This window comes from Neolamprologus multifasciatus, chromosome 16, assembly GCF_963576455.1.
Source record: "Neolamprologus multifasciatus chromosome 16, fNeoMul1.2, whole genome shotgun sequence".
In the NCBI taxonomy this organism is placed as follows: Eukaryota; Metazoa; Chordata; class Actinopteri; order Cichliformes; family Cichlidae; genus Neolamprologus; species Neolamprologus multifasciatus.
The window spans coordinates 16887971-16911807 of record NC_140454.1 but is presented as its reverse complement, the minus strand read 5'-3'; the positions used below and the strand labels follow the sequence as shown (position 1 = coordinate 16911807).

The 23837-nt window shown below is 42.4% G+C and overlaps 1 protein-coding gene across 1 annotated transcript; it reads left to right on the top strand.

Moving 5' to 3' along the window:
• Positions 1 to 23837, top strand: dop1b (DOP1 leucine zipper like protein B). Its single transcript, XM_085135530.1, has 38 exons — positions 1 to 180; positions 4001 to 4178; positions 4619 to 4800; positions 4887 to 5057; positions 6298 to 6487; positions 6603 to 6701; positions 7334 to 7457; positions 7565 to 7674; positions 9358 to 9469; positions 9560 to 9680; positions 9804 to 9923; positions 10087 to 10195; positions 10426 to 10662; positions 10751 to 11061; positions 11140 to 11543; positions 11630 to 11901; positions 13071 to 13223; positions 13395 to 13495; positions 14233 to 14423; positions 14538 to 16116; positions 16236 to 16335; positions 16430 to 16621; positions 16818 to 16940; positions 17028 to 17162; positions 17258 to 17313; positions 17419 to 17523; positions 17692 to 17758; positions 17846 to 17999; positions 19198 to 19280; positions 19366 to 19475; positions 19553 to 19702; positions 19978 to 20039; positions 20258 to 20386; positions 20491 to 20627; positions 20715 to 20770; positions 20861 to 21004; positions 21128 to 21260; positions 22771 to 23837. Exons 2-38 carry the CDS (start codon positions 4041 to 4043, stop codon positions 23026 to 23028), a joined length of 6918 nt encoding a protein of 2305 aa, XP_084991656.1. The 5' UTR covers positions 1 to 180; positions 4001 to 4040; the 3' UTR covers positions 23029 to 23837.

Sequence of the window (23837 nt, the reverse complement as noted above, 5' to 3'; positions counted from 1 at the left end):
CCCGTTGCGAGAGTCAGCTCTGGTGCTCCGGGTATAGTTGTTTTCACACACACATCCTTTTTTTCCCTGTGAGCGCCTTTGCCTGGAGGATGCACCATCAGGACCGAACTGTCTGCCGCTCGTGTTTGAGTGCTGTGAAGCGAGCGTGGCCCCGCGCATCTCGTGCTGCTTTTTCTGTCGGTGAGTCATTCATGCACCACGTAGCTAGCTGATTTTGTTTGCGGCGGGGTTCTTTGCTTTAACACTATGCGCTTTGTTATTATAACCAAAGAAACCCTAACCAAAGAAAACAAATGTGATTTTCCTGTGACGTTAGGAAAAAATAGGAAAATCCTATTTTTAGGATTTTTATCTGCTTACCTATGGGGAAAAAACGTGTCTGGCTACTCTTTAATATATTTCCTAGCCTGTAAGGTAGTGATAGTATCATGCAGGTTTTGGTCTGAAGTCGTGCTGTTACATAATCTGTAGGCTCTAATGCTACAGTGTACTTACAGGCTAAAGGCTGCTGCAGCCAACTGTTATTTGGCCACATTTCATGCTGCATCCACAGCCTCTTTCATCATCATCATCATCATATGCGCCAGCACCGTCACGTTAAAGCCTGCTGTGGCCGTGTTGGTGGTGGTGTTAGTCAGCTGACGGGGCTTGTTGTGTGCCTTGGAGCGTGCGTCCACCCTCAAAGCACACACACACTCCTGTTTCTGTAGAAATGCACGGGTTTATCACACTTGCTGTTTTTGCCGATACTTACAATGAGGAAGTGAGAATTTAAACTTTGTTCTGCCCGGCCTGCACAATTTGGCTATCAAGCTGTCACTTGTAATTCTCCAGAATGCTTTTTTTCCCCAGTCGCTACACACACACACACACACACACACACACAGAGTATTTGCAGGCAGAAGTATGACTAAAAACACGTTAAACTGGTCAAAGTGTTTAGAGTTATTTGTCTTCTAATTGAAACCCTTCTATATAAGTTCTGTTAGTGGGGTGAAAACCCCCCACTTTGAAACATATCATCAGTCAATTCCACCCATGACAGGGATGAAAGCCTGGATTTTACAAACAGTGCTGGTTTTGCAAGTAAGCCTTGATGAAAGACTGTCTAACCTTATAGTTGCCGTGGTGCTGGTCCATAGGTCAAGAAAACTCTTTGTGAACAGAGCTAACATGTGTCACGTGCACGTGTCATTGATCACACGTACACACTCGTGCATGGATGCTCTGGGTATTTTTGAACCGGCTCTTCTGTAATATTCAATGCACATTACAGTTTAAAAAAAAACACACAAAAAGAAGATGTAACTTTTTTTTAAGATTAATACATGATCGGCCTGTATTTTCTTGTCACAGATGTACACAATGATGTTTTTATGACCAGCAGTAAGAATCCGCACTACAGAAATGACTATGTCTGAGGTCATTTAGCAAACCTGGCACCACTGCAGGACACTTTATGTATTTAAAACGTGTCACCACTTTTTGCATAGACTAATGTAAGATTCTATGCTGGGGGCACTTTGCATAGTGTTTTAGCTATGCAGAGAGAGGGAATTGTGGGAATGCACAAGGACAGTGCATTCCTGCATTCCATTCCACCAAGATGATCTAATGAACAGGTTGAATTACAGTTATTTGAAAAGTTTGAACAGGAAACGGAGTGACAGCAAAGTTCACACAGAAGAGGAAGAGTTTAAAAAACAAACAAACATTGAAGACCACAAAAAGCTCAGACGAGAAGCGCAGAAAATGGCTGCAGTGACTTCAGTCTTTTTAATACTCCATTCCACATATTTTTATCACTGTTCCCAAATTACAGTACACAATAATATAGACGCTGGTTTGTGTTTGCATGTTCTCTCTATGCCTGCATGTATCCTCCACAGTCCAAACACTCTTATGTTAGGCTAACTGATGACTCTAAATTAGCTGCAAATGTGAATATGGACAACACGATGGTTGTCTGTCTCTGTGTTAGCCCTGTGGCTGAGTGGTGATCTATCAGGACCAATTTTGCGAAGGGGCTTCATGAGAAACTGGGACTATTGTGGAGGGCCACACTGATAAGGTGATAAGGTGAGCTCATACACCCAGTTTCTCATGCGGCATCTTGGAAAATTAATTGCCCACCGCTGGTTCCCCACCGTGCAACCCTGAACTGGATAAGATGTGGAGCATGGATGGATAGATGAATTCACCAGATTAATCCAAGAGTATTTTTAAAGAGACCAAAAAAGGTACAATTGAAAGATTTTGGTTTTGTTTGTTTTTTGCTGTTTAAAAAAGAAATGCATTTTTAGCTTTATTGAACTAATTGTAAAAATCACCAACCAGGTTTTTTTTTCTTTGGAAGGCCAAAGCGTAAGGATGACACCAATAATTGTATATGTAGGATAATGTTTACTCATTTTTCAAATCTAATGGCCAGTTAGTCTACACAGCTTTGTGGAGAGGCCAGTGTTTTTCTGTTTTGTCTGCTGTGTGTACTTTTTTAAATTTGCTAAATGTTCAAAGAAGAGCCTTTAAAAAGTTTTTATTCTTTATTTTCAGAAATTAAATTTAAATATGGGGCAGTGGGTTTATTTAATAGCCTAACGCAGTGAGGACTCTGTTGTCCAACAACGTGTAAAACACTTCACTCATCACAATGAAGTGAAGAAAAGCCAAAATATAATATGCCCATATCCTCCTGAGAACCGAGGAAAGGGGAATCTTCCCATTGAACGTTTTTTGTGATTTCCTTCCTCTTTGGAGCTAAAAGAAGCCACCCAAACACACGAGATATCAATGGAAAGCCCAGGGTGTCCTCTATTTAGTACATCAGGACTTAGTAGGGTGGCTCAAATAAGTCAAAAACAAATTTCAATTACATAGGACATAAATGAGTAGGCTCGTTGTCAGGACGATATGTAAAAGCAAGGTCTCAGTTGATGACTGCCTCCTCTGGACATGAAATAACCTCAACTCTTTCACATCCTCACTCAGTCAGTCTAGAGCTGGGTTTGTCTATTTTTCACTGGTGTCCTAGGCAGAGTTGTATTGGTAGGCTTTAACATTTTGTCTTTTATTAGATTTGAATTCTTTCAATCAATTCCTAAATTTTTCTAGGTTATAAATCTGCCAAATGGCTTGTGATTTTCCCCGTGAATGAACTGTCGTCCTGAGCATGTGCTCGGGACGGTGTTTACAGTGGTAAAGCCCTCTTAGATCAGCCACAGGGAGTCCAGATGCCCGTGCTTCTCTAATCCTGCCTCCCTGCTCCCCCACCCATCCCTTTGTTTAGCTATATTTGAACACATAATATGCACACGTATTCACAAGCCACTGTCTTTACCGCAAAAACAAAGCAGGTAATAACTGGGCTTTACCGGTGGAGCATTAATCAACCTAAGGGCCAGACATTTCCCTCAAAAGTTGGTGGAAGCTGAAACACGGTTTCAGTGTATTTAATCAACAGGTGGTCCAAAATCAAACTCTTTAAAAAAAAAAATCTTAATCTTCCTTTGTGTCTGCAGGCCACTGTTTGCTAGCAAGTTTTCTCTGCTGAACCTAAAAGCTAAGTGAGCTGCAATGTTGCCCCATTTTTTTTTATTTTTGTTTCCCAGAGGCCCAAAAATCAATTAATGCTGTTCTAAATTTTCCTGTAGACGAGAGATGCAAAGTGCATCTCTGTGTGTTTTTAAGCTCAGCTCTTTGCTTGTTTTTCTGCGGCTGTGCTCACAGGGCTGCACAGTTCGTGTTAGAAAGAGTCCTCCTCCTCAGACTGAGAGACAGGTCAGACAGCCAAACACCGAGCAGTCATGAATGAGGGCATTTGTCTCCGTTGCCTCAGAGCTCGTGTATGTCAGTGAACAGAGCTAATTGGATAATTTTATTTGGAATAAACAAGCCTCAGAGGCTGAGGACATCCAGCAGGTTTCACACACACTTATGCTGCTACTGTTTTTTTGTTTTTTACTTTTTTCCCTCAAAAACTCTCATTTGCCATTTTTACCAGAGATATTATGCTGATGATGCTGGGATCAGACTAAAGTATCATGGATCCAGAGGAGTTGGAACTTCAGAATGACTACCGTTATCGTAGCTATGCGGCAGTCATCGAGAAAGCGCTGCGAAACTTCGAGTCTTCGAGTGAGTGGGCAGATCTCATCTCGTCCCTGGGAAAGCTCAATAAGGTACAGTCTGAATGTGCAGAGATGACATGCTTTTAGCTTCTTTTTTTTCATGTCTTCCTGGTGTTGACATTTTTGGTTCACCACTGCTGCCTGTCTTTCAGTTCCCTATAGTTATGCATTAGTTCTCATTTCCTACATAAAAACTCTCCCTATTTGTTTAACAGCTTTATAACTAGTAATAAATGAGCTACTGTCCTTTTTTTCAGTACAGCAAGATGTTGACTTTGGAGTGTCTGTGTGTGCTGATGTCGAACGGTTGGAATGCGAGGGAGAAATTTACCTGATTGATTTAAAACTGTAAATGACTTTAAGCACTGAAGTGTAATCTGTGTGGGAGTTTAGTTTAGTCGTCGTGTTTTGACAGGTTCTCACATTTCCTCTTAACGGTGTTCGCCGTCATCTAAATAGTTTTCTTATTTTTTTCTCTGCATTTGAAACAGGCCCTACAGACTAATCTGCGATACTCCCTCCTGCCCAAGAGGCTGATCATAGGGAAGCGTCTGGCTCAGTGTTTACACCCGGCCCTGCCCAGCGGTGTACACCTCAAGGCTCTGGAGACCTATGAGGTCATTTTCAAAATCATTGGAACAAAATGGCTGGCCAAGGATCTGTTCATTTACAGGTAGAAAAACCAAACCTTTGATGCTTAAAGAAAAACATAAAGAGTTCATAAGTTTACTTGAGCCTGTGTGTTTTTGTGCTTTTTAGTTCAGGATTGTTCCCACTTTTGGCCCATGCAGCCATGGCAGTAAAGCCCGTCCTGCTGACGCTGTATGAGCGTTACTATCTCCCGCTGCAGAAGGCTTTGCTGCCCAGTCTTCAGGCTTTCATAACAGGTCTCCTACCAGGCCTGGAAGAAGGACTGGAGGTCTATGACAGGTACGTAGCATTGAAAGACAGTTTATTATGACTGAATTCCACGTATGCTGTTAGTACCTACAAGCTCACCAAATCCGAAGATGAAAGTAGAAATGCAAGACATCTCTTTGCACCTCTGAAGGAACAAAGACATTTGCATTTTCAGGGTTTTTCTTGGTGTTTGTTGTACTACACATTTTGCTTTTAAAATGGAACAGCATGCATCTGAAAAGCAAACCATCCAGATCTGGCCGCCGTGGCGAGCCCTGTGAATAAGGAAGGGGCTTTAGTATAATTCTGGAATTATTTATGAGATGCTATCAAATATTTTACAATTATACAGTTTTGAAAAAATGAAAAAGAACCCCATATATGATTTAAGTTTGGTTGTTGTTCCTTAGAAATTTGCCTCCATGTGCAGCTGATCACCGCTCCCAGCGCTCCTGCTACATTTGGATCACTGCCTGGAAGTTCCAATCTGATCCCTCTTTAGGAACAAATTTGCAATTCATCCATCCTGCATCCTGTTCAGTTTTCTGGCCGCACCAAAACAATCATCACTAACCACAGTCCCTCACAATTTTATATGGATACCTGTGACCCTCTCCTTTTCTGCAACGTGAGATTCAGGCTGAACGTGGTCATCGTCCCGATGCAGTGGAGCATCCAGCACGGGTCATGAAAAACAAATAAATAAATCTTTAGGTACTGATCCAAAAATTGCAGGAATGCTGAAAGTGGTGTGCGCAAGGATGGCACTTCAAAAAAACACAAAACAATACAAAAATTCAGTAATTCAAGTTTGCTGTTTATGCATGCCTTCATAACACGTTTGCTTCTCAGCTGACCTAATGCAGTAGAGCGAGTCCTCACTTTACCGTTTTTCTGTTTGCTCACTCAGACATGCATTGTCAACATTTCAACTTTAGTCTAACCATAAATGCCTTTTTTATTGTTTGTTTTGCACTAATGTACACAGCACTGGATGTAGACAGGAAAAACAGTCAAAAATTATTCAGGACTTAACTTGCGGCAAAAGTTTCACAAGTGAAAATTATGTTGTGAGTCACTGGGCTCCACAGGACCGTGTCCTGACTAATCATTCTTTCTATACTCAGTCAGTGGATATCATTGGTCAGCACTGACAACAACACTGACGTGACATCACTGACTGCAATGTAGAAATATAGATTTATAATTGTACGTGTTGCTTTGTGCGTGTCACTGAGTCATCTCCACTTTGTGCCCTTCTGCTGTCAAGGACCGATGCTCTGCTGGTCAAGTTGTCACTGCTCGTGGGTCAGCAGGTCTTCTATGGTGCCCTGTGGGGGAGCATGCTGGTCACCCCTATGGTGCGGCTGCCTGCATCCGTCTTTATAGTTACACATTTTGACCGAATGGCCTCACTGAGCCAACAAGCGTACATGCTAGGCTACGATCAGCGCGTAGTGGTGAGTGCCTCTGCACATGAAATCCTTACTTATGGGTACAATTCATGTCACTTTTCTTCCCTTTTATTTTTTACAATTCATGCTATCAAATGTCTGAACTTCTTTCTGTCTACAGGTGAAGTCGCTTTGTCTATCTCTGCAAGATTCAAATGCCTTGGTGCAGAGGAACACACTTGAAATCCTGCTCTACTTTTTCCCATTTGCAACATGCCTGGTAGGCACTCCTTGTGTTTTCTTTTGTTTTTTTACTTTATATCTTTAACACTAAGCAAACTAAGTGCATTTATTATCCTAATCTAAGACCCGTTTCCAGTTTTATGTCCAAAGAAAACAATTTGTTTATAACCAGTCTTGTTTCTATTCATTATCACAGCATTTTGTGCACCAGTGCTTAACAGTGTGGTGAGACGGTCAGTTAATCCAGTTATCTAAACACAGCAAGCACGTCTGTGTCGTATTCATTCTCTGTTCACTTGTGGAAAAAGTCCATCGGATGTTGGCATTTTAGTGCTTTATTTTTCCTTCCAAATAATTAAGTTGAAATAATTGAGTTAAACTGTAAAACATGATGTTCTTTGTTCTCATGATCCAGCTTTGGCTGAAAATTTCAAGCATTACAATCAATGAATGTTTTCATGATCAACACAAATGTAAGGCAAAAACAAATATATTAGATTTGGCGGTTGGGGGGGCAGGGGGCAGCATGAATTGCACCCTGTGATGACTCTCAAATCAAAGACAGACTATACCAAAACACGTGTATCATGTTTATGGTAATACTGTTATAGTATTAGGACTTTTTTTGTTGTTACACGGCTAACTGTGCATCTTTCTGTTGTTGGCTAGAACCCAGCAGAGCCCACCATTGCTTTGAGCTTTGAAGACATGATCACAGTCGTCTCTGCAGCCTCACTCACGCTGCTCAGAAGAGACATGTCCCTCAACAGACGCCTCTACGCCTGGCTTCTAGGTCCTTGTCATCAGAATATACCAGAGTAAAAATTCATACGTACCACCGTTTGGCAAAATTGCCTGTTTCACTTACACTTCTCATCTATATATGTGTGTCGTTTCCAGGGACGGATATAAAAGGAGGAATGGTGGCTCCACATCCCGAGCTCTCCACCACCATGGAGGAGCATACAGCATTTTACTTCAGCACCTACTCCAGGGATTTCCTTGTGAAGGTAGCTAATGTATTTAATAGCAAATAGGCAGAGAAAAAACATCAAGAATACACAAAAACATATTGTATGCATGTTTGCTTTTTAGTTTAAACATCAAATATATGTTTCTGAATCCAGTAGCTGGTTTACTTAACCTAAAGGTTGGGGGATAAACGAAAAGAAACGGGTGATGTGGATGTTTCAACCATATCACAAATTACATCTAACCATCACTGACTGGCATGTTAGATCTTGTGTTAAACAGTTTTTAATGGAGTCTTCTAAAAATGATTGCAAATAGTACTCCACATAACTTCTGTTTAACTAACTGCATTAAAGCAGATGTGTAGTGTATTTACCAAAACTGTAAAATGACCATAAATGAGAGGAAGTTGCTCATGAGAGGGAAGTAAAAATGAGTACGAGTGGCTGGTTGACAGTTTTATGGAGGTTTAGTAGTTTCAAATTGCTTCTGCTGGCACACCGCAGAAATTCCTGTAGTGAAACTTGGAGCAAAGTTGTTATTTACATGTGTTGAAGGTCTCACTCGGGTGTGATTTCCCCTTAGCCTGATGTATAGTACTAATAAAGTCACAAGTCACCCCTCACTTCTTTATATTTTGGTAGGAAAATGAGAAGTGGGTGCAGTGATTTATTGAAGCATGTGCAAACATACATGGAAATATAAAGGACAAAAATTGACTGTGTACAATGAGCTTGAAAGGCAGTTTTTTTTTCATCTCTGTTTTAAGTAGTTCTTGGGAATTGCTTTTACAGTCAAAGCAAAATATCAAGAAATGGGGGTGACTCAAGACTTTTGCACATTCATGTACATGTACTTGCCTGTGCTTATTTTTATCTTCCATTGGAAAAAATTTATGATATTAATTAACAATGTGGATAATAATAATAATACTTAAATAAACAAAATACGATTCATCATAAAACAATTTTAGCAAGCACTTAAGGTTCTGTGACAGTAGATTGATCACCAGACCTCTTTCCTGAAGCAACAGACTACTACAGTACTAAACTTCAGCTGAGGTCAGTGTTGCAACTGAGACTGAAACTGTGTTGGAGTTTTCACCACTGAAAGGAAGGCAGGAGTCCATCATCTAAACAGACCGTTTTCTTAGTCTGACAAGTAGGATTGCATTATAGTGGCCTTTTTGTTTTTTTCTGGTTATGCATTTTAAGATTATTTTACATTAAATATTGAAGCTAGGTGGCACACCTGCTCATGCTGTGGTTTGTGAGACGGTGAATACTTAGAAGTAAAAATAGCATTTACACATTTGTCTCATCTTTCGCTGCATCCCATGTGTTCTCAAGAGGAATGGAGCTAAAGAAGGATACCGAAAATATTAAGCAGTGTAACTTATTTAATTTCAAATGAAAAAGATCAGTTCATATCTCATTGAAAATGAAAATGAGATATAGAGAAACGAGGGGTTACAGAATAAGAGTAAGAGATACTGCGGTGTATCTCTGACATGACTTGATTTGCAGGTCACATGTTGTCCAAACCTCTCAATAAGTAGCAATAAAATATGTGATCTTCATCAAAGAATGGTGTGCATCGGTTAAGCGTCTGCTTTTTCTCACATGACTTAAACAGGTGAGGTACACTTGTTTAAAGTGTGCATCAATAGATGTTTGTCACATGTTTCTCTAAGTCTCATTTGTTTATGTCTCTGACTTCAGGCTCTGATTAACATCCTCAAACAGAAGGATGTGAATAGTGACCCGGAAAATGTGACTAGTTACCTCAGGCCCTTTCGCATCATTATCAGCCTGCTCGATAAACCGGAGATAGGTAAGCAGCATGTGTGCAGTACACAAAAACGTCAAAATTCTGAATTACTTTATCAACCACTTGTTTGATAATAGTCATATTTCTCCTCAGGTCCGCCTGTCTTGAGCCGTGCGTTGTTGGAGGTGGTCCGAGCTTTCTACAGCTACTGTCGAGAAATGCTGGGAGAGGAAACAATCACCAGCTCAGGACTCTCAGGCAACCAGCTAGCTAGGTAAGAGCAGTAAATGGTAAAACGCATGAACTGCATGTTCACTGCTGATTAAAGAGCATGTGACAAAACTTCAAATGCCGAGATGAATCCAAAAACATGCTTTCTTGTGTTTTCCCTCCACAGTAAGATAAAAGAGAATAAGAATGCATCAGAAATCATAAAGACGGTGAACATGCTTGTGAGTTCCATGAACAGCGAATATCTCTGGGAGTACATGACTCGACGCTTCTGCGCCTCTCTCGGGTACGAGGATGACACCGAATTCTTGCATGGGAAATTCTAAAAAGCTAAAGGCTGAGTCAAACAAATAACAAGTGCCAAGATCATATGCAGCGTGTATGCGAAGATTTCTTGTTTGCTGTCAAACATCACCTTACAAGGATCGTTTTTTCTCGCTCTACTCTAGCAACAAGGATGACCCACCAACGCCTCCTGAACAGGACCGCAGTCATCCCGCTCCCTCCGTCTCAGAGATGTCCAACCTCATCATTTTCCTGCTTGATGTTCTTCCTCTGGTAAATGGCACAAACATCTGCACATTGCTGATCTATCTCTGTGAAAGCTGTCGTCAACAGCTCAGGGAGATGTGATCTGCATTTTAGATCAGAGTCAGCATCAGCCAGTCGGTATTTTAGAACTGATTGGATTATTTGCCAGAAAGTCACAGAAAAAGCAATCGCAAGTCAGTTTCACGCATACACCCATTCATAAACAGCACAATCATCATGTTTCTTCTTTGCAACAGGAGCTCCATGCAGACATCCAGTCACATTATCTTCCTGAGATGCTGGGCACCATGCTGCGAACCCTGTGCAGTCACATTGATGCTGTTTGCCTGGAAGACGTCACACAGGGACTGCGTGCATGCTTCAAGGTCCTCAGTAAGATCCAGATGCCTGTGGCTTACATGGATGTTGAGGCAGGGGCGCAGGCAGAGGAGACGGAGTTACAGTCACTGAAAGAGGAATGCGCAGAGACTCAGGTTTGGCATCCAAGATGTCGTGTCTCTTTAAAAATTACACCCCGTGAAGTTTGACTGTACCTCATCATGTCAGTTATACTCTGTCTAGGATAAAGAGAATGAAGGAGAGAAAAGCGGCTCCCCTGGTCAGGCCGACGGGAATCACGAGGATGAAGAGATCAACAGAGATGGAGGCGTTGAGGCAGAGACAGCAAACGGTGCTTTCCCAACACTCAGGTCTGAGGACAGCGGATTAGGCATCAGCGCCTCACCCTCAGAGCAGCACCTGCCACCAGGGGTCACGATGGGGACTGAGGAGAATGGAGTTTTCAAAGAAGGCGAAGGAGTGTGGAGAAGGGGGGGCAGTATAGACACCATGGCCCAGTGTCTGCAGGACATCCTGGCCTTCATAACCACAAGGTGAACATCTGAGCCGGTTGTAGTCTAAATGATCATCACGGGCCGCTTTTATTAACTGTGATTTCTAAATATTCGCAGATACTTGTTGGTGCAAGTGGAGGATGTCAGGGGACCAATTGAAGAGCCTCATCCTGACCTACGTGCTTCCTCTGTAGATCAGAAGTCTTTGTTGGTGAATGTGGGCGGGCGTGAAATCAAAGACAAACTGACGGAGCTGTTCACGCCAAATAAACGTAAATCCCGTTCCTCTTCTGACACCCGGGTGTCAGCAGCCTCTGCTGAGAAGAAAAGGGATCACGGGCATTCAGGGCACCTGGACTGGTCAGCTGGTTATATGCCCCGCAGCAAGGCAGAGATCTCTGAGGCCTGTCGACAGGCCTTCATCGCCACCTGCCACCTTCTGCTGGAGTGCACTACCTTCCCCATTTACCTAAGTGAAGAGGAGACTCTAGCTTTCCACACAGATATGTTTGGTCACACAGGTCAGTGCATAGATGTGTGTGTTAATACCGCTGTCAGTTATCTTACAAAGAGGGATAAGTGACTAACAACTCTTCTTTTTCATCAGGTTATCAAGTGGACAGCCTCCCAGTGTGGCTGAGGTCCTTAATGACTCTGTGCTGCCTGTCCAGAGACTACAACATCCAGCATACTGCAGTGGCTTCCCTACTGGAACTGATCAACCACTCCCAATCCTTAACACTGGTTATTCAGGACAAGCAGAGACGCTACCAGAGCTCTGAGTCTAACCCACTGAGTGGGCGGCTGCAGATGGTCACTGTGCCACCCATCTACCCTGCCCTGCTACGCACCATAGAGGAGGGCACCGACTTCTATCAGGTTAGGTTTTCATTCATTCGAATCTTGTTCTAACTTGGCGTAAATGGGCTGATTTACATTATAAGACAGTAGAGAAACAGATGAAAGATCCTCAGCAGTAAAAGTATTATTAAACAATTAAAAAGGCAAATTTATAAATGAATAAAATCGCAAAAGTAATGAAATGTATTCCAAATCCATGCCGTGAGTCAAATAAAACAATGTAAGGTTTATTAAGATAAGATTGAATTAATTAATAATAATAATTATTATTATTATTTATTAATTTGCATGTGTTTTTAAGCTACACCAACATCTTTCAAGTTGATACAAAGTGTTTATCATTAGCTACCAAAATCTCTGTAAGGGCAGCTGTGGTAAGACGAGGAAATGTGAAGGAAAACTTAGAGTTAAGAGAATAAACTGCCTTCAAGAAATCTGCTGGATTTGAATGAGATAATTGGATAAACTAGTAATAAATTACACATGTTCATTTCTAAGCTGCCTAAATGCAAGCCAGTAGCCAGACTGCCCAGTACAGAGTGGTGTTGCAGGGTCAGTACTGTAGCAAGAAGCTTCTAGGTGCAAGTACTTTGGTCAACAAGAGCTTTTCCTGTGCCTGTGTGGGTTTCCTGTGTATGCTGGCATCCTCTTGCAGTCCAAAGACATCCTTGTTAGGCTATTGGGTTATTGAGTCAAACTAGTTATGGACTGTGAGGCAATTCACCGTCATGGATCTCAGCAGTATCACAGAAATGTATTAATTTCTGTCACACTGCATAATTACTGCTTGCCCAATGATGCACTGATGGATGCGTTTATTGAGGCTTTGAATGTGTACAAGACTGAGAGTCAACTGCTTTCAAAACAATTACGTGGTTTTTAAATGTATATACTCGTACAGATTTGCCTCTGACATATGTCTTCCATACAATAAGAATTAAGACTAAAAATAAAACTGAAACGGATATAACTTGAACTCATTACAAAATACAAAACTGTGCTAACTATCTGTAATCAACAGATAATTCAAGGAGCTACCCTCATTGAATCTTTGAATGAAATTCAGTCTAATCACCATATCATCAGCACATTTGAGATGAATTTGGTCTTTTTGGTTTGTGATTTCTTCTTCTTCTTTTTTCTTATTATCGTGTATTTTTCGATTCTTTTTGCTCATTTTTACTCAGAGGGTGTCTCGGGTGCTGTGGAGTCAGCTGGACACGGAGAGGCGAGAGCAGCACATTTCCTGTGTGGAACTGTTCTGCAGGCTGCACTGTTTGGCTCCATCAGCATCCATCTGTGAGGACATCATCTGCCAGGCGCTGCTGCACAAGGACAAGGTATCTGTGCCTGCGGACCTGCTTCGCTGCATTTTTTTTCCTTCACATATTTACATTTTTATCTCTTTATGACATGTTTCAGTTTAACAAGCTCATCATGCAAATGCGACCGATCAACGATGTGACAAGTTGAGCAAATAAGTGAAAGTTTTGTATGTTTGCTTTCCTCAGGCAGTAAGGCTGGAAGCACTACACCGCTTCACAGTGCTGTGGCACCTCACCCGGGAGGTCCAGACCAACAGGACCATGTCCCTCAGTCGTTCCTTTGACCGGTTAGTACATCGGACAGAAATAGTGGATGGTTTGGTTATAAATGGTCTGGAAATAGGTGCTAGTTCAAAAGTGGATTAACCTGACACTCTTTGGCATCAGCAAGGTAGCAGTTAAACAGCATGTAAATGCCGCTTTGAACGATCAGCTTGAACACTGGCACTTTAGTTTTTCCCACAGAGAATGTTTACACAGCCACTGACAGCTGCCTAATGTGAATATGTAATGCAACAGGATGTAAAATAGTAGAGTGTGGTATTAGGTGGGAAAGCTGTACAGTTTGGGATCCTTGATTTGGATTTCCTAAGTTTGCTGGGAGTCATGTGGGTGTTGATGTTGATTTTTTTTTTTTAACATTCTTGCATTCTTATGTGTAAAATATATTGTTGTTCAAGTGCTCCTGCAGTTTTTAGTATGGTTGTGTGCCAAATTAATAAAATAATCATAAAATTTACTCAATTAAAAATAGAGGCTTGCAGTTGATGACAATGAGAAACTGTTTGAGTAATGGTTGCTGGTGGCTTCCTAAAGAGGACCAATTATGTTCATGTGAAGCTCCATGCTTTTATTCTGGAAGTCTACTAGAGCAGCTTTAGATGATCGATAGTTCAAAATTTTCCTTATTTAACTTATACTTGGTTGCACCCACTTGGTTCCCTTTCCTCTGATTTGCTGCCCCTTTGAAACAAAAGGTTTGCTTACTAAGATTTTGAAATGCGTGTTTCTTCCTGTCTCTTAGATCTCTGTGTGTGGTGGTGGACAGTCTGAGCTGTACCGATGGCTCAATAAGTGCAGCAGCTCAGTGCTGGCTGGTCCGGGCTCTGTCCCTCAGTGATGTCATCCGGATCCTGGAGCCTATTCTGTTGTTGCTGCTGCATCCCTCCACTCAGCGCTGCTCCATTCAGAGCATCAAACAGAATGTTACTGCTGGTAAGTGTGTTTATCCGCATCTGTTGTTTTGGCGATGAAATGAAACCTTTTAGTTGGTCTTATGCTTTTGGTCCTGTTCATTTATGCTGAGCTAACACGTCCATCGTTTTTAAGGTAACCTGAACATTTTAAACAATAGAAGTCGAAGCTCAAGCAAAACCTCAGGATCAGCGGACACAATGGCAACAGAAGTCACCACCTTAAATGTCCTGAACATTGTGGACCGAGAGTCCTTGTGGGCAGAGTTGGACAGCGGCCCAGATCCTGCAAAACCACCGGACAGCTTAGTGGCATCCAGGAGCGAGAGTGAAGAGACAGAAGAAGGAGAGGAAGAGGACGAGGAGGAGGCTGAAAGTGAACACACTGAGTCAGCTGACACCAGCGGTGCTCAGGTATCCGCAGAGAACACCAGCTCAAGCTCGACTCCATATCCCAGCATTGAGGAAGGAGGAATGGTCAACGGGCTGCGGAGGGTTGAGTCTGGGCACACGCAGGCATCTGATTCACTGTCAAGTGAAGATGAGGAGGACTTGGAGCTGGAGGCCATAGCCAAGTCTCGCCTGTTAAAACAGGAACGTGAAAAGAGAGAAGCCATCGACTCCCTGTTCCGCCACATGCTGCTGTACCCTGTGGCGGGTGGTTGGCGCCATCTGCTCCAAGGCTTGGGGCTGCTGGACAGTTTGATGAGGAGCAGTGCTGAGTGCCCTCTGGTGGATGCTCTATCCTTCACCTCGCTCGACACGAGCTCCGCTGCACATTTAAACCTGGTGTCTAACCTTCTGCAGCGTCACCAACAGGCCCAAGATGGCAAGAACTTCTACGGCTGCCTCCTTTCCCCCTCCTCCACTCCTTCCGCACCCCCGTCCCTGCTCATTGAACTGCTGGTTTCATTGTGCCTGCGATTCCTTCGCTCTCATTACCCTTCCTATCTGAGCCTGAGTCCCCTTGACCTGCAGGGGAACAGAGAGGTTCAGGTGAAAAGCGTGGCGGTGTTGACCCGCATTGTGAACCAGCTCTGCTGCACAGCGCGAGGACAGGATGCGTCCGATATGGAGTCCATCCGCAGACTCCTCTCTGGTTGTAAAGTGCAGCAGTATGCTCTGCTTACACTTTCTGCATCTATGTACATTAGCCAGAGGGGGACAGACAAGGGACAATCTAAAGGTGTGGAGCTGCTAGAGGAGCAGGGAGGCCTGTCGGAGGAAAGTCTGGTGAATTTCGGGGCAGGAGGTGGACAGGAACAATACCCCTTACAGATGGAATTGCTCAACCTTCTCCAGGCTCTAATAGTCCTGGAATACCATGTGTGGTCAGGTAAAGCTGCCTCAACAGCTGGGCCGGGCGGGACACCTGGCCAACCAGGGGAGACTCGTGAATCATCACCTGCCAGCACCCCCCTTGCTCGCGAGTGGCAGACTGCAGTCCTTTTCCAACAGTCTATCAAAGCAGCCCAGTACGTCCAAAGCCACCCGATCACAGCCCAAGGCATGTTTGTTTCTGCTGCAGCCAGGGCTCTGCAGCCCCAATACGGCTATGCCATGCACCCCCACTGGGTGTCGCTGCTTTGCTCCTCTCTGCCATACTTGGGACGTTCATTAGGCATCATTGTCACTCCGCTCATCAGTCAGATCTGCCGAAACCTGGACGAGCTCGTCAAGCTCTATGAGCATGATGGAGGGAAGACAAACCAGAGGTAACCTAAATACACAGGATTTAACAGGATATGAAAATAGCAATTCCTAGAATGGGATTTTGAATATTAGTTGTACATTTAATGCAACATTTTCTTTCTTTCTTCTGACTTTTTACCAGTCTGAGTAGTAGGAAGGAGAACATTGCCCCTGATTACCCACTGACTCTGTTGGAGGGTCTGACCACCATTACACACTATTGTCTACTGGACAACAAAAGGGTAAAAAATAGAGCACTTACACAGATACAGTATGTACTTCTTACATCTACAACCACTTAATGCTTATTTTATTTCCTCTCTGGCTTTCTGTCAGTCCCTCGTAGCCTGCGACCCTGTGGATGTCCGTAACGCACGCAACGCTGTGATTGAGGCGCTGCCACAGATGCTCAGTAGCATGGCATTGTTATGGGGCGTGGTCACGAGGGAAGAGTTTCAGCGGCGCGCATCGGACTCTGGCCAGAGCAGCAGACACACTTCTACCTCTGTTTATTTCAGAACGACCAAGGTGTGTATTTGCTGTTTATAAAAGTCGAAAAGTGGGGAATCGGCAATAGCCATAAGCTTTTCTGTGTAGCACTGAGTTTCGTTCACAATGTTGGAACTATGTTAACTGTAGACTGCATCATCGCAGTCGTCATTAATGCCGCATGTGTTGTTGAAGAAGTCATGAACTCATCCAGACACAATGTTGCCATTTCTAGGTCTTGCGGCAGCGGATACTGGAGTTCTTGCTCCCTCTAACTGGTCAGTATGGCGTTCAGGTAATGGCGTCACTTGGAGTCGTATGGAGCAACAGGAAGAGTAAAAGGAGGCACAAAAACAAAGTAAGACCTACAGTGCGCGTGGAAACAATGAAAGGGCGTTCATATCCGAGTCGCTCGGTGGCAGCTTCACACTCTATTCTCCTTCAGGTTTTGCCCGTAGCCAGCGAGTCTCGTCAGACCATCGTGGAGATGGTGAAATCACTGAGCACTTTGCACACAGACACTGTCCTACATTTGGTCAAAGAGGTGGTGAAAAAACCACATCAGATCAAAGGAGAACAGGTACAAAAACACAGGTGCATGGAAAGACATTTAAGATTTGTAATTTGTACATTTCTTGAATCTTTTTTTTTCTTTCCCATTTTTCTCTCCATTAGAAGTCAACACTGGTCGATATCCCCATGTTGCAGTTCAGCTTTACCTATATCCAGAGGTATGAGCAAGAACATAATTCAAGCACAAACCAAGGCTTTATATAGATCAAAAAAATGCTCTAAAAATAATCCCATTTTGAAACCATCTCTTCTTCCCTACATAGTATTTCAGCTCAGGCTCTGCAGGAAAACATTGCACCTCTCCTCAGTCTGTTACGGGAGTCTGTTCAGCTCAACCTGGCCCCCCCTGGACATTTCTTACTGCTGGGGTCAGTTCTCATCTTAACTTGACTACCAGTAGTATTTAGAACATCTTGCCTTACATCTGATGTAGCTGCTTCGATGTATACGCTTCAATGTATTAAATCTTGTTCATATTTAACTTGTTTGTGTCAGTTGGGAGGATTTGATGTTTAGTAACAGATTCTCTCTTGCAGAATCCTGAATGACTTTGTCAACAGGCTCCCTAACCTGGACAATAAGAAGGATACTAGAGATCTGCAGGTGAGATGCTGTGTGCTAATGTAAGTGAAAGCAGTGGATTGACTCAGTAAGCAGGTGCAAGTGTTTAATTATTAAATTGTTGCACAGGAGGTGACTCAGAGGATCCTTGAAGCAGTAGGTGGGATTGCAGGGTCATCTCTGGAGCAGACTAGCTGGCTCAGCCGTAGCCTTGAGGTCAAAGTTCAACCTCAAGTGTGCCCGGAAGCTGATGAGCCAGATGACGGGGATGGCGACCATTGTGGTAACTTTCTTTGACAAATGCATGCATGTGTCACCTTGACTGTGATACGGCCATTTGCCTGTTGCTTAAGGAAAGTTAAGACACAGGTATAAATGCAGGCCTCAGTCATGGACCTAGCAGAGATTGCTAACCGCCATAAATTAAGCTTGAGGCTCTTGTGTTCACAATTTATTAATTTCTTTTATTTGTTGCATTTCACATCTGAATGTCCTTGAATCCCAAGCCCAGCTTCCTGCCTGAATGGGTGTATTTCTTTGAGTTAAAGGGGGGCCTATTATAATTTTCCGCTTTTATTAAACTGAGTAATCGTATAAACTCAAATGGCATCATCATTCAATATCTATGGGAGCAGTGCAGACATACAGTAAATGTTATATGGGTATTTTATTATCAGTCTATATGCAGTTCAGGGCCACGGGAGGGCTACACCCTGTCAGCAGTCTTTCAAAGAGCACTTTTTTCAGTTGTAGATAAGTTATCTAAAGTTCAGTACCAGGACCACACCCTTCCTTTTGTATCAAACTTACCCAACATCTCTGTTTGTTTTCATTTAGAAGAAGAATAGCCCTTTATTGTCCTTGCACATGTACAACGAAATTGGGTGGGTTGGTGTATAATCATTTGTCTACAGGCCGTTCAAACCAAGCAAAGAAGGTTTTGAGGTCCTCTGGTGTCGGAGGTTTGGGGGCTCTGGCCTTTGTAGTTATTGAGAGTTCTGGTACCTCTCCAGGCCCTCTCTCCCCCTCCTGTAGGCCTCCTTGGCCTGTTTGATGCACCTCCTTGGCCTGTTTGATGCCCCTCTTCGGGTTCGCTCTTGCAGTGCTGTACAGAGTTCTGATCAGACCCTGTAATTCACTCTTCATCCAAGGTTTTCCGTTAGGGTCTCCAGGTCCTGCTGTTCAAAGATGTACCAGTCTGTCCAATCAGAACAGTCCTGTAATTGGAGGAGAGCATCATCAGGCCATGTTTTAATGACCCAGGTGTTCGTTTTTCTTTCACATTACGGGCTGGTGTCCATGATAGCGAATCATTGCTTGAGGGTTCTTGTCTACTTCATTTTTTACTTGAATACTGTTGTAACATTCCTTTGCCATTCTAGATTCAAAGCACTAACATGGTCAGACGTAGTGGCCACAGCACCCACACACCTCTTATTACAACTAACAAACTATCTTGCTGTTCTTTCTGTCCTTGACAGAGTCAGCAGCTCAAGCTAGCACCATGGTCTCCTCTTCTGCTCCCTCAGTTTACAGCGTGCAGGCTCTTGTACTTCTGGCTGAGGTGGGATTTTATTTGTTATGAAATAAATGGATTCATGGTTTGTCTGCACTTCAGGCACTATTTAACACACTTTCTAACCATGTAGATCTTGGCACCGCTTCTGGACATGGTGTATCGCAGTGACGAGAAGGAGAAAGCTGTTCCTCTCATCTCGCGTCTCATGTACTATGTTTTCCCCTACCTGAAGAACCACAGGTAACTTGGATAATCTTAACACCTTTGGTCTCATAGGGCTTAATGGAATCCTTTAACTTTAACTTTTTCTCCTGTAGTGCCTACAACATGCCCAGCTTTGAGGCGGGTGCACAACTTCTTAGCAGTCTGAGTGGGTATGCCTATACCAAAAGGGCCTGGAAGAAAGAGGTCTTTGAGCTTTTCATGGACCCCCTCTTCTTCACAATGGATGCCTCTTGTGCACAAAGGTTGGTAATATTTGTGTGTTGGATGTCAATTTCTAATACACAAAAGTATTTACTTTCACCTTAAGATGCCCCATTAGTGTCATATAACAACTATGTACTTTTTATTGCATCTAATTCAAAGAACATAAAAAAAGTTGGATTAATTAAAAAAAAAAACTTTTCCCTTGTTTAAATTTCATGTGAATCTGTTACAAGTTTGAAATTATATTACACATATAACTTTGACATCACCAGCCTCTAATGTCTGCTGCTTGCCTGTTCCGTGTTTTCTGTAGTTGGAAATCCATTATTGACCACCTGCTGACTCATGAGAAGACCATGTTTAAAGACCTCATGAGTGAGTACAGACTCCAGGAGATGTTTAATTCTGGAAAGACACTGAAAGTATAGAAGTGAAGCTTTTGTGTAATAAAAGAGTTCAGGACACTCAAGGATTCAAAATGATGTGCAGACACAAAAACAATTTGAACAGAACAGTCGCAGTGTCACTTTTAATAATGTAGTTTACCAATTTAAATGGGCGCTGTTATAAATCTCCATTTCATTGTACTGCAGGCATGCAGAGTAGCTCCCTGAAACTGTTTGCTAACGCTGACCAGAAACCCATGCTGCTGAAACGCCAGGCATTTGCAATGTTCAGCGGAGAACTGGACCAGTACCACCTCTATTTGCCCCTCATTCAAGGTTAGCTGCTGTTACTGGATATTTTTGCAAATTTAAAGGTGACCTAGCTCAATCTGACTCAAAAAACAAGCAAAAAACTGTTTTGTTCTTTCTCTTCCTTCTAGAGCGTCTCACAGAGACTTTACGTATGAACCCCAGCCCCGCTGTTTCAGCCCAGATGTTCCTGATGTTTCGCGTTTTCTTGTTGCGGATTTCCACCCAGCACCTGACATCTCTTTGGCCCATAATGGTTACAGAACTGGTAATAATTAATTTCTTTAAGAACGTGGATTAATACATGGAGCAAACTGTGTTTAGCATCTATTTCCTGTCTGTCTCTGTTTTTCAGATTCGCACTTTTACACGTCTGGAGAAGGCTCTGCAGGTGGACAAAGACAACTCAAAGTGGGTTAATTGTTTTATTGACAAATTCCTGTTTCATTCCACCTTTTTGAGTGTCTAAAAACTTTTCTTTTCTTCTTGTAAATCACCAAGACTGGCTAAAGTGGTGCGTGGAACCCTTGACAGAAATGGACAGGTTAATTTCTCTCAGGCAGAGCTGGACATGTACCTGTCAGCTTGCAAGTTTCTGGACACCTCGCTGGCTTTTCCCCCAGAGCGGATACCACTCTTTCAGATGTAAGAGAGGAAATGGGGTCAAAGGAGCTTTAAAGCACGCTTAGATATTTTTTGAGATTGACTAATAATTATTAATTTTGTCTGTTTTTGACTCATTTGCATGATTATCTGTTCATCACACAGGTATCGCTGGGCATTTGTCCCTGAGGTGGATGTAAACCGCTACAGTGGTCCAGAAAATACACTGATAGAAGGTGAACAGGAATGCATACCACACATTGTGAGAGTACTAGAAGGAATACAGCAACGCTATGGGGTAAGAACAGTCAATGTTTCCCCAAATTCAAGTGTTTTGAACTTTTTGGAGTCAAACACTCATAATTAGGGTCACTAGAATGGAGAAAAAATGGGACAAGATGATCATCTTCCTCCAGCATGCAAGGAAGGCAGGCCTGCTTAAGCCCGCATTATGTTGCATTCTGCGTTAGCGTGTTCCTGAAAATAGCTAGAGAAAAACAGGATTTGTTTTGGTTCTTGGGAGGGTGGAACCATGCAGGTATCACTACCAACACAGCATTTTTATTTTGTGTGTGTGTGTATGCTTAAAAATCACATTCATAAATAGAGCCTGATTAGTGTTCTGCATATAGCTTATTGAGTGAGTCAAAAATACACAACTTTGGCACTACAGAATAAAAGTTAACAGTTTTACTGCTGTTTACGTTCTCGGGGTATTTTGGTCTGCTCTGACTTTCTAAGAGGGAAATCCAAGTTGAGGGTGTGTTCCACAAAAAGTTTCCGACATTCGACTTATTCAGGAATGCACCATGTATACTCTGTTGCAGACATGGACAGGTGAGTAGTCATTCCTGTTATACTTCTTTGAAGTCCAGCGTCTGTGGTGCATGCATAGTTGGTGCATTGTAATGTAAATACACAAAAAATAGGCAGGCACACAGACGGTCACACATCTGATGACGAAATTTATGTCATAGTGGAACCCTTGAAAACCGTAACGGATTCGCCGACGTAGAACGTGTGATCCCTGCTTAACGAGTCATAAACCAGGTCACAATCACTGCCTCACAGTTCAAATATTTGTGGTCTTTCACACCTCCACTTTTCCATAATTTTCATAATAACCATTCAGAAATGTCTCTTATGTTTCTTGAATAAGCACACAGTCTCAAAACTCTCAAACTTGAATGTAAATGCTGTTTGTACAACATGATTTTGAGTGGAACAGTGTAAAAGCACAAGCAGCAGCACATTGTTAAACATCATTAATGAACAGATGGTGGGCATCAGCTTCTTGACGGAGCGTCTTTATACTCCAGCAGCAGCAGCACCACATTCTGTAGCTTTAGTGACAAATATCAGGCCTGCTTTGTAGCTTTTTTTTTTTTCTTCAGCAGACCAGTAACGCTTTTTTAGCCAGTGACGCATATGCGTGAATGACAAAGGGCTTGGTCACCTAGATGGCGTTTGATGTTCTGTCTTGAGTGCAGATGCCAAAGTAACTCTTGAATTGTAGTTTTTATCAGGAACAAAGTTCAAATAGAGAGCTGTGTTAGATAACTCAAAACATGAAAGGCACAGTTGTAAGAGGAATACATATCAGGAGTTAAAAGTGTCTCACATTTAGTGTATTTGTTTCTCAGAGTTGAAAATCAAAATCACACAATCAAAGTGAAAATGTCAGGGAGGAGGTTTACCTTAAACTTCTTATGTTATCTCTATTTTAATTTAAAATATAGTTTAATAGAAGCTATTTGTAATGTTCAGTCATCTCACTCTGATTATGCTGCCCTGTTGCATGATTTCAGACACTGGACGAGCTGAGTGAGGAAACTTCTACTGAGCATTTGGAGTTCCCCCTCCTCCCTCAGCGCTCCCTCTCCTCCATCACCCAGCTGTTGCCTTTCCTTCGCACCCTTTTTCATTCCTTCCAGAGCCCTCCCACCTCCAGCGATCCCGCAACCCACTTCCCTGTTGCAGACTACCCACCCGCCAGTTCACATGCAGTCCTGATGAGGCTGGAGAACATCGCAGAAGAAGAGTTCCTCGACTCCATGGAGAGCTAGAAAGCCTTTCGTGAACCAGCCATGCAAGCTGAATATGTAAAACGGTCAGAATCAGTGATGACGATGTATTGTGAACTAGGAAAAAAAGGAAATGTTTTGAGATTTTGCTTTTTAATTTCACTGGAAAACAAAGGGATGTTATTTACAACTGTCTTTTTTTTGGTATCTGATATGATGGTACTTAACTGTTTATGGAAAATAATTACAAATAATTGGAAAATTCTTCTTTCTGAGCAATTCACATGAGACTGTCCCATTAACATCTTCTGCTTGCTTTATGACTAAAAACAATTGCCATTAATTATAATAATGGAAACCAACGTAAAGTTACCAACTACGTTTTTTATAAAGCATGCATAAAATAATAATGATTGTTCCTGTGACGATTATTTAACTTTTGCACCAATAGGCAGGTTCCCTTTTGAATAATCTTAATGAGTAATATTGTTCATTTGCATAACTGGTTAACTTAAATCTGTAGTACAGCTGTAAACGGGTCTCTATGACTCAAGAGAACGTGACAACCAAATGTCTCCTGGTAAAAATTCATAATAAGTTATGCTAAGAGTTCTACTGTTAAGTTACTGAATGTGCTTTGTGTATAACAGGGAAATAAGCTCTGGTTTTGCTATTTTTGGTGTTCAAGGGAAATTAGCCTTTCTTTGCAGTTGTTCACTGAAAGTTTTTACAACTGGCCATTGTCTTCTCCTTTTCCACAGTGCTAAATGTTTAAGTTATTTTGAATGTTTAAAAGACCAGGTCAGGTTTTAATTTAGCAAAAATAAAATTGAATAAATTAAACATTAAAA